Source organism: Coregonus lavaretus, assembly GCF_964263955.1.
Source record: "Coregonus lavaretus genome assembly, chromosome: 12".
Classification (NCBI taxonomy): Eukaryota; Metazoa; Chordata; class Actinopteri; order Salmoniformes; family Salmonidae; genus Coregonus; species Coregonus lavaretus.
This window is the reverse complement of record NC_139999.1, coordinates 56,556,904-56,568,155: the sequence shown is the minus strand read 5'-3', so window position 1 is coordinate 56,568,155 and position 11,252 is coordinate 56,556,904. Positions and strand designations below refer to the sequence as shown.

Genomic DNA, 11,252 nt, shown 5'->3' with positions numbered 1-11,252 from the left:
TTAATCTCATTCTAGTTATGTGAGAGATACTGGCGCGCTTCTCACACAGCCACGGCCATGCGTTGGTCTCAAACATAGGTTAGTTACAATGTTGCGCAAACCATAAACCCAGGCCGGCCCAACCCAAATCAACTCTTAGAATATTAGTCCCGGGCTAAAATGGACTTTTTCACATTACGTTTTTTTTGTAGGGGCAGGAGAATTAGCTAATGAACTTTGATTGCTTTTATGTTTATTTATTTTTACATTGCAAAAAGTGAAAATTAAGCACTGCACACGCCATATGTTATTATCAAGGTATAAATGCAGAATTTTGTTAGGAATATTGTTTGATCATAGAAAGGCTTGGCTGTTAATTAACTGATACGCAAAACGATGCCGGATTCAAAACTTAGAATTTTTCAATTTAAATTATTATATAAAATTCTTGCTACCAATAGAATGTTATTTGTATGGGGGATACAATCTTCCCAGCTCTGCAGATTTGGCTGTGAAGAGACAGAATCATTAGATCATTTTGTTTTGGTACTGTCCATTTGTAGCTTGTTTCTGGACACAGGTCCAGGAATGGCTGAAGGATTGCAATATTTGCATGGAGCTGACCCTGCAGATAGCATTACTGGGTGATCTGAAAAGTCATAGTCAATTGATCAATACTATAATAATACTTTTAGCAAAAAAAATTATTTTCAATTCACAAACTGTAGAAACAATGAGGATAGAAAGGTTCAGAACTTTTGTAAAACATCACAGTACAGTTGAAAAATATATGGCAAATAGAAATCCAATATGGATGATGTTAAGAGATAGATGGGAGGTGTTGAATGGAGCTGAAGGATGGGACTAATAACAACAAGATAACTAGTGTAAGACATGCTGTGTCCATAATAAGTATATATGTTATATATTGTGAGCTTTTGTGAAAGAGCACAGTTAGAAAGATATGGCATATAGAAGCATACCAGATGGACATCATGAAAATGATCGGAGGAAGTTCAGGAGTAAAAACAAACAAAATATAATTATTGACTGTGTCCATAAAATGTATATAGTATGTATATGCATGAAGTAGAGGCCTAAGCATTGTTGTTCACTAGTTTACTCCAATTAGGGAAGGGATGGTGGGGTTGGAAAGTAATAAAGGGAAATATGCGTATATATGTATGTATATATATATGTATGTACATGCGTATATGTATGTATGTGTATATATATATATATATATCTATATATATGCGAGAAAGAAAAAAAAACATATGGGGGATTGGAAGTGATGCAGACAACTACATTGATGGAAGTTACAATCTATTTGCAATATTAAAGCTGATCTACCCCCTAAAAAAAATATATATATTAGTTATAGGTTGGGAGCTTTTGTGAAATAGCACAGTTAGAGAGATATGGCATATAGAAGCAAACCGGATGGACATCATGAAAATTATCGGAGAGGTTGAGGGTAGAGGAAGTTCAGGAGTAAAAACAAACAAAATAGAATTCTTGTAAAATTGACAGTGTCCATAAAATGTATATACAGTGGGGGGAAAAAGTATTTAGTCAGCCACCAATTGTGCAAGTTCTCCCACTTAAAAAGATGAGAGAGGCCTGTAATTTTCATCATAGGTACACGTCAACTGTGACAGACAAAATTAGAAAAAGAAATCCAGAAAATCACATTGTAGGATTTGTAATGAATTTATTTGCAAATTATGGTGGAAAATAAGTATTTGGTCAATAACAAAAGTTTATCAATACTTTGTTATATACCCTTTGTTGGCAATGACACAGGTCAAACGTTTTCTGTAAGTCTTCACAAGGTTTTCACACACTGTTGCTGGTATTTTGGCCCATTCCTCCATGCAGATCTCCTCTAGAGCAGTGAAGTTTTGGGGCTGTCGCTGGGCAACACAGACTTTCAACTCCCTCCAAAGATTTTCTATGGGGTTGAGATCTGGGAAACTGGCTAGGCCACTCCAGGACCTTGAAATGCTTCTTACGAAGCCACTCCTTCGTTGCCCGGGCGGTGTGTTTGGGATCATTGTCATGCTGAAAGACCCAGCCACGTTTCATCTTCAATGCCCTTGCTGATGGAAGGAGGTTTTCACTCAAAATCTCACGATACATGGCCCAATTCATTCTTTCCTTTACACGGATCAGTCGTCCTGGTCCCTTTGCAGAAAAACAGCCCCAAAGCATGATGTTTCCACCCCCATGCTTCACAGTAGGTATGGTGTTCTTTGGATGCAACTCAGCATTCTTTGTCCTCCAAACACGACGAGTTGAGTTTTTACCAAAAAGTTCTATTTTGGTTTCATCTGACCATATGACATTCTCTCAATCCTCTTCTGGATCATCCAAATGCACTCTAGCAAACTTCAGACGGGCCTGGACATGTACTGGCTTAAGCAGGGGGACACGTCTGGCACTGCAGGATTTGAGTCCCTGGCGGCGTAGTGTGTTACTGATGGTAGGCTTTGTTACTTTGGTCCCAGCTCTCTGCAGGTCATTCACTAGGTCCCCCCGTGTGGTTCTGGGATTTTTGCTCACCATTCTTGTGATCATTTTGACCCCACGGGGTGAGATCTTGCGTGGAGCCCCAGATCGAGGGAGATTATCAGTAGTCTTGTATGTCTTCCATTTCCTAATAATTGCTCCCACAGTTGATTTCTTCAAACCAAGCTGCTTACCTATTGCAGATTCAGTCTTCCCCGCCTGGTGCAGGTCTACAATTTTGTTTCTGGTGTCCTTTGACAGCTCTTTGGTCTTGGCCATAGTGGAGTTTGGAGTGTGACTGTTTGAGGTTGTGGACAGGTGTCTTTTATACTGATAACAAGTTCAAACAGGTGCCATTAATACAGATAACGAGTGGAGGACAGAGGAGCCTCTTAAATAAGAAGTTACAGGTCTGTGAGAGCCAGAAATCTTGCTTGTTTGTAGGTGACCAAATACTTATTTTCCACCATAATTTGCAAATAAATTCATAAAAAATCCTACAATGTGATTTTCTGGAGAAAAAAAATCTCAATTTGTCTGTCACGTATGATGAAAATTACAGGCCTATCTCATCTTTTTAAGTGGGAGAACTTGCACAATTGGTGGCTGACTAAATACTTTTTTTCCCCACTGTAGTATGTACAGTGGGGAGAACAAGTATTTGATACACTGCCGATTTTGCAGGTTTTCCTACTTACAAAGCATGTAGAGGTCTGTCATTTTTATCATAGGTACACTTCAACTGTGAGAGACGGAATCTAAAACAAAAATCCAGAAAATCACATTGTATGATTTTTAAGTAATTCATTTGCATTTTATTGCATGACATAAGTATTTGATCACCTACCAACCAGTAAGAATTCCGTCTCTCACAGACCTGTTAGTTTTTCTTTAAGAAGCCCTCCTGTTCTCCACTCATTACCTGTATTAACTGCACCTGTTTGAACTCGTTACCTGTATAAAAGACACCTGTCCACACACTCAATCAAACAGACTCCAACCTCTCCACAATGGCCAAGACCAGAGAGCTGTGTAAGGACATCAGGGATAAAATTGTAGACCTGCACAAGGCTGGGATGGGCTACAGGACAATAGGAAAGCAGCTTGGTGAGAAGGCAACAACTGTTGGCGCAATTATTAGAAAATGGAAGAAGTTCAAGATGACGGTCAATCACCCTCGGTCTGGGGCTCCATGCAAGATCTCACCTCGTGGGGCATCAATGATCATGAGGAAGGTGAGGGATCAGCCCAGAACTACACGGCAGGACCTGGTCAATGACCTGAAGAGAGCTAGGACCACAGTCTCAAAGAAAACCATTAGTAACACACTACGCCGTCATGGATTAAAATCCTGCAGTGCACGCAAGGTCCCCCTGCTCAAGCCAGCGCATGTCCAGGCCCATCTGAAGTTTGCCAATGACCATCTGGATGATCCAGAGGAGGAATGGGAGAAGGTCATGTGGTCTGATGAGACAAAAATAGAGCTTTTTGGTCTAAACTCCACTCGCCGTGTTTGGAGGAAGAAGAAGGATGAGTACAACCCCAAGAACACCATCCCAACCGTGAAGCATGGAAGTGGAAACATCATTCTTTAGGGATGCTTTTCTGCAAAGGGGACAGGACGACTGCACCATATTGAGGGGAGGATGGATGGGGCCAACAACCTCCTTCCCTCAGTAAGAGCATTGAAGATGGGTCGTGGCTGGGTCTTCCAGCATGAAAACTACCCGAAACACACAGCCAGGGCAACTAAGGAGGGCTCCATAAGAAGCATCTCAAGGTCCTGGAGTGGCCTAGCCAGTCTCCAGACCTGAACCCAATAGAAAATCTTTGGAGGGAGCTGAAAGTCCGTATTGCCCAGCGACAGCCCCGAAACCTGAAGGATCTGGAGAAGGTCTGTATGGAGGAGTGGGCCAAAATCCCTGCTGCAGTGTGTGCAAACCTGGTCAAGACCTACAGGAAACGTATGATCTCTGTAATTGCAAACAAAGGTTTCTGTACCAAATGTTAAGTTCTGCTTTTCTGATGTATCAAATGCTTATGTCATGCAATAAAATGCAAATTAATTTTCTTAAAAATCATACAATGTGATTTTCTGGATTTTTGTTTTAGATTCCGTCTCTCACAGTTGAAGTGTACCTATGATAAAAATTACAGACCTCTACATGCTTTGTAAGTAGGAAAATCTGCAAAATCGGCAGTGTATCAAATACTTGTTCTCCCCACTGTATGTATGTATGTGTATATATGTATGTGTATCTAAGTATGTGTATATATGTATGTATGTGTATATATGTATGTATATATGTATGTGTTTATATGTATGTATGTGTATATATGTATGTATGTGTATATATGGATGTATGTGTATATATATATATTTGCGAGAAAAAAAGAAAAAAAAAGAAAGGCTTGGCTATTTCTAAGACTCTGTATGATACACTAGATGAACATCTCTTTACAAAATCATGGGCATTAATATGGAGTTGGTACCCCCTTTGCTGCTATAACAGCCTCCACTCTTCTGGGAAGGCTTTCCACTAGATGTTGGAACATTGCTGCGGGGACTTGCTTCCATTCAGCCACAAGAGCATTAGTGAGGTCGGCAATGATGTCGGGAGCGATTAGGCCTGGCTTGCAGTCAGCGTTCCAATTCATCCCAAAGGTGTTCGATGGGGTTGAGGTCAGGGCTCTGTGCAGGCCAGTCAAGTTCTTCCACACCGATCTCAACAAACCATTTCTGTATGGACCTCGCTTTGTGCATGGGGGCATTGTCATGCTGAAACAGGAAAGGGCCACAAACGAACTGACTTGTTGGAAAGGTGGCATCCTATGACAGTGTCACATTGAAAGTCACAGTACGGGCCATTCTACTGCCAATGTTTGTCAATGGAGATTGCATGGCTGTGTGCTCAATTTTATACACCTGTCAGCAACGGGTGTGGCTGAAATAGCCGAATTCACCAATTTGAAGAGGTGTCCACATACTTTTTGTCAGTAATGTAACCCAACAATAATATTTTTCCCGGTTTATCTCAGAGAAGCTATACTTATCCGAAGTCACCATAACCTGCAAGCCTACCTCATATCACCGTGGCAGTAAGAGACTGTCCAGGGACGCATCATGAGCCTTCAGCCAGCTCTAACAGACTCCTGGCAGCCAGGGTAATGTTTATTAAATATAATAATATAATAATATGCCATTTAGCAGACGCTTTTATCCAAAGCGACTTACAGTCATGCGTGCATACATTTTTTGTGTATGGGTGGTCCCGGGGATCGAACCCACTACCTTGGCGTTACAAGCGCCGTGCTCTACCAGCTGAGCTACAGAGGACCACAAAAAATTGACAAACAGGGAGGGACAGCCTGGACTTGTCCAATAAGAAATGCACATTTATTTATTTTGTTGCCAAATGTTTTAAAACATTTTCCTTTGTGTGCCCTAATGAACACAACCTAGGAGTGGATATCATGACAGCATCATGGACTACCCCCAGGGCACTAGACAGCTGACAAGTGTGCTTATGACACAGCCAGGCAGGAAAAGCATCATAATCGGTCGGTAGGGTAACTCTTGGCCAGACATTAAAGAACAAGCCTGCCCTGCACACTCTCCGAGTGGTGGGTTGTTGTAGGTAATAGTTCACAGGTGGGTTCCGTGCCAATGTGGGCCGTTCTTGACAGATGTGTTCACTACTTCGCTCTCAGTTTCGTAACGTTGTAGTGTGCCATGAGAACCAGAGCTAGATTCTCAAAGTAGACTATAGTGGCAGGCAGGTCAGTACAAAATCTGGAGAATGGGGTGGGGTGGGTTGGTCTTACATTTGCTGTTACAATAACTTGTGTAGGTGGCCAGGCGCCAGGGTTCCCATGAATGGACACCATTTTGGTTAAATAAGTTTGTTTTCTGTCTGACAGTACTGTGATGTTGACGGTCATGCGGTAAATGTCAAAGTGAAGAACTGGGGTCATATGAATCTAGGTCTCAGGCAGGTGGTTGGGTCTATTAATGTAAGCGAGAAAGGTAAAGTGTCTCTCCATCTATGCACACTGAGCTTTGTGTACAATTTGAAAGCGTCACGGGAGAATTGTTGCTCGTGTTATCAGTCACACCCCAGCTTGAGATTAAGGGGATTATCTTTTGATAAGGCTTTGAAAATAGTTATGGTATTGTTCCAATCAGGTACTGCGCAATCTTCACAGCTGTCAATCATCCACCCACTCACTCACCTTGACCCAAATACCATAGAGAACTCCTACATAAGTACCGCACACTGATTGTTCAATAGCAGTCTTCTTAGAGGCAAACCAGATACCTTGCATCCTGTCAAGGTGTACAGGTGTGTGTATCAAAGTATGTATAATAATGCAAATAAACTTTGATTTGTCCATTCTTTATTACATTATAAAAACAAAGTGCTGCTGATAAAGAACAGAACTATTTACTTGCAAATGAACCAAGAAAGAAAAAAAAGAAAAATAATTTATGATACATCAACAAAAATATATACAAAGAAATCTATATAGTTGCTTCTGAGAATCCAAACAAATTGTCAGGTTTGAGACCTGGTCGAGGTAGGTACAGTAAATCATAGGCTTTTAACAAAACGTATAAAACATTGTACGAGTCGACAACAGAATGAGTTTCAAGGCATGAGAACGGCATTATTTAACAATAACACAGCAAATTCCTACCAACAGGTCGGGCTTTAAAGTTTGTGAGTAAATGGAAGAAGTTTAATTGGATAAATGTGTTAAGACATTAATTATATTTTTTGCAATTAATGGCAATAATTGGCATACATTACATTCAACCCCTTATTAGAATTCAAACTTTGGATCCAGCCCAAAATAAAAATAAACCCGCAAGAGAACAACCAAGTTCATAACATATGGGGGAATGTGGAAGAGGCCGTATTCAAGTTGCATGTTTCACTAACAAATGGCTGCTCAATTTGATATAGGTTACTCTACAAAATAGACTGTTACATGTAGTCTACTTTATGAACAATGACTTTGGCAAATCGCTAGGACAATAAAAGACAAACATTTTACTGGGCTGAATGTGGACCTATTGCGCCAAACCAAACTTTTTTACTCAACCATATTTTACTCTCTCTCAACAACATTCACTTCTTCTTGAACAGTCACTGCAGGGGATGGATGCCACCATGCATTGAGTGTGTGCAGCATCAAGTCTGAAGTCCAGGAAGGTCTTCTCAAACCAGTCTATTGAAATGTCTCTAAATGTTTTTGTGCTGCACCTCGTCTCCTCTGTCCCACCATTACCTCCTGAGCTGCTCCAGTTTAGCTTTGAGCTGCTCCTGCCCGTCTCGGAGCTTGTCTCGCTTGGCGTTCAGTCTCTGGCCCTCCAGCTCCAGGCTGCGGATGCTGTCGCGTGCCTTCTTCAGGATGACCACCTTGGAGGCCTTGTCGTTATTGGACAGCTCGGGCACGTTGTCCCTGAGCCGCAGAAAGCAGTTCTTCAGCTCGTTGCGCCGCTGCCTCTCCATCACGTTGTGGGTGTGCCTCCTCTCCTCTTCGTCCTCCACGTCCGGTGACTGCCTAGAGGAGCTGGACTGGTGGTGACTGCTGGGGTGGTGGCGGGACGAGCGGCCCGACGAGCCGTGGTGGTGGTGTCGGTGTGAGTCGGAGGCCCGGGACCGCTTGTGGTGGGAGCCCGAGGAGGCGGACGAGAGCTCTGGGCGGAGGGGCGATGCGGGGCAGGGGGCAGCGTAGTTGTGCTGCAGCTGGATCTCCAGGTGTTGTCGCTTGATGGCGCGCCGTTGCCGCCGGCTCTCCTCTGCCGACTGGGAGGAGGGACTGGCGGTCCTCTTCACTGTCACTACGTCTATCTCCTCCTCTGTGGAGAGGGAATCCACAAGAGATTGGGTTAGCAGTCAATTCCGATAACATTTGAACAACTGCATTTCAGATGCCTTGGCTTTAGACTAACACATTTTTAACTGCAACTTTCTGGGCAATGTTGCCAAATTTTCCTCTACGTTGTTTATGATTTTGTATTGCAAGCTTGCATAACAAATAGCCTAACTTGTGTTGTTCATTTTTGCAGAAGCTCTTGAGAAATAGTATTGAACTGTGCAAGAAAAACTTGGTCCTAATGTAAATTCCCTTAAGAAATTAAGGCGTTTAAAAAGCATGCATGAGGAGGTAAACTGCATGATGTGTCACTACCTAAGTCAAATGGCCTAAAGTCACTTTCTAACAGTTCCTCTTAACATTAAAGCAAATAACTAAATAAAAATCACTCACACATGCTATTGTAACCTTTTCGTTTACAAGCCCAGCTTAGCCAAGGAGGACCAACTCACCAGTATCGCTAGCACTGCTCCCATACGTTGAGAATTCGCCTCCTGCTGAGCCGTAGTCGGAGGTCGACTCGCTGCCTTGCTCCTGACGGTCCTGGCTGTCCAATAGTAAATCCTCATTCTCCAAAGCTTGGCACGCGAGCGCCGCGGTGTGGCAGTCCAGTGTGGAGCCGGCAATTTCCTCAAAAATTCTTGTGTCTATGTCCGAGAGCAGCGGGCTGCTGGAGAGCACAGATGATAGCTTCTCCTCCATAGATTTATCACTGAGGCAATGCCACAAACAGTCGTCGGACTCCTCTGGCTGTTGGTCCTTTGTCGTGGATGCACTGCCATCATACAACATGTCAAAATTCCAATTTAGTTGCGGGTCTTGATCCTCCAGGAGTATGTCAGAGACGTAGCTTAACTGGTCCTCCTTGGAAAGTGGTTTGGCATTGAGTCCAGCCTTCAGCGGAGGGGACTGGGGTGGCGTGGGGAGCGACTGTAGGTCCTTCATCAAGCTCTGGCAGAATTCATCATCAAATAAGAGAGGCTCCGAATAGAACCAGTCTTGCGACTGAGAGAAACTCTGCAGCATTTTGGAAGAATCTGGGAAGAGGGAAAATAAAACGTGTTTAAAAAAAATAAAATAAAGAACCCACAACTGCAAAAAAGTATGCACTTGTGATGAAAGTTCTCTAACTTAGTGATGCTCTTAGTACTCCAACTGCAAGCACAACCTTTTATTCATGTTTACATCCTTCACCCGCCCCAATGACGGTGGTCATCAACCAGTTTTTATCCCCATGACATCATTTAAACAGCTGGGGAGCTCAAAGTCTCCAAATTTGCATTTTCCTCCTCAAGTAAAGTTCGAATTTGCCTAAGTAAAGATCAACTAGGTTACAATTCAAAGACTGGGCGAGATGACTGCAGATAAAGTTAATTCACTGGCTATTGCGAAAATGTGCCTTCTCTTGAGCAATCAAGCACACAGCTCTTTAGTAGTTTCACTCATTATATATGTATAACACATCATTGGTTCCACTGCAGTTTGAGATCAACTTCTCTCCCACTCAGATTCACATTTCACGTTTTGTATTAGTCGTATGAACGGGATATACACGGTACGTATACACAAACGAAATGCTAACGTTACTTGTCGGTTCGTTCTCGACGATGCAACAATAAGAAATAATTAAAGATAAGAATACGAACACCTTAAATGGCTCAGCAGAATAAAATAAACATTTTAGCATTAGTGGGCTGGCTATAATACAGGAATGCACAATTTATAGTCACATTTACACGTGTGTTGAAAAAGGGGCGATTGTGGGACACCTTTTTAAATTGGGCAGTATTTAGCAATAACATTTCTGCAATATCATACGCACATGTATATCAACTGCAATGCATCTACCACAGCTAGCTGAATAACTGAGCGTTTAGTTGAGCATTTAAATACCGGAGAAGGGAGCCAAAGAAGGATGCTGAAAAACCGTCCACACTTGTCGCCGTTCAACTCAATCGTAAATCGTGGCTCAAATACCAGTAGACCTTTTAAAGGGCTGAAGAGGTGCAGTTACCATTAGCAAGCAGTAGGCTAGCAGAACAGAGAAAGGCTATGGCCGAACTAGGCTAACGTTACATATGGGCGTTCAACCTGGACATTTAATTTGATTAGTTAATCTGATTTTTTTTAAGTAGCCTAGTAACGTTATGCATCGACAGTTGCACATTAAAATTAATGTGTCGACGTACATTACAATGCCAACATTTTAGTAATGGTTTAGAACAAGTTTATTTATTTTTTTAAATCGCCAAAATAAAGACAATTGAGGTTAAAACCATTCATGCATAATAAATGTCCCTTTCATGCATGCTGTCATCTCGTTTGAAATATAGCTGTTTTTAAAAATCTGGTAGCGAGCTAGTTAGACAAGCTACCAAAAAAAATCCTGCTAAATTACCGGCATGTGAAAAAAAACCACGTGAAAAAAACCATGTGAAATAAACTGTAACCCCGTAAATATAAACTCTTACCTTTACTCTTTCAGGGGGTGAGAAAAAAACAGAACACGTCTTTTCGTGACTTGATAAATTCCAACGAAATTAAACAGAGATAAACTAATGTAATTATTCTACTGTCTGTAAAAGTACTGAAGGTCCGCTGCGTTTTAATCTAGCTACCATACCTCACGCACTATACCAGATCGATCCGTGGGTGGGTGTGGCGGCGAGACCGATTTCAATATATACGACCACCGCACAGCAGTATCCTTCCACAGCCCACAATCGCGCCAAAATGTAAAAATCTATATGGGACATTATAATAAAAATATTCTACTGCCATTATAATGTTTATTGGGTATAAGTCCGTATGCATCTGCTCGGAAAATACGGGGATAAAACACACACCTAAAAACGTGTTATAAGGAAAGATCTATATCG

The 11,252-nt window shown here is 42.0% G+C and overlaps 1 protein-coding gene across 2 annotated transcripts; it reads right to left on the bottom strand.

The window, feature by feature from the left end:
• Positions 1-6,874: 6,874 nt before the first annotated feature.
• Positions 6,875-11,027, bottom strand: mych (myelocytomatosis oncogene homolog). Of its 2 annotated transcripts, none has more exons than XM_084172466.1 (3): positions 10,845-11,027; positions 8,826-9,410; positions 6,875-8,356 (listed from the first exon to the last, which is right to left on the bottom strand). In XM_084172466.1, exons 2-3 carry the CDS (start codon positions 9,397-9,399, stop codon positions 7,779-7,781), a joined length of 1,152 nt encoding a protein of 383 aa, XP_084028592.1. In that variant the 5' UTR covers positions 9,400-9,410; positions 10,845-11,027; the 3' UTR covers positions 6,875-7,778. The 2 variants fall into 2 exon arrangements, with proteins under 2 accessions (XP_084028592.1, XP_084028593.1); XM_084172467.1 differs by lacking the exon at positions 10,845-11,027 and adding an exon at positions 10,267-10,369.
• Between the last annotated feature and the right edge of the window lie 225 nt (positions 11,028-11,252).

Coding starts and splice junctions, on each gene's coding strand:
- mych (XM_084172466.1), bottom strand. CDS start 9,399: ATGCTGCAGAGTTTCTCTCAGTCGCAAGACTGGTTCTATTCGGAGCCT. Junction 8,357..8,825: donor GAGCAGTGCTAGCGATACTG/GTGAGTTGGTCC, acceptor CCCTCTCCACAG/AGGAGGAGATAGACGTAGTG.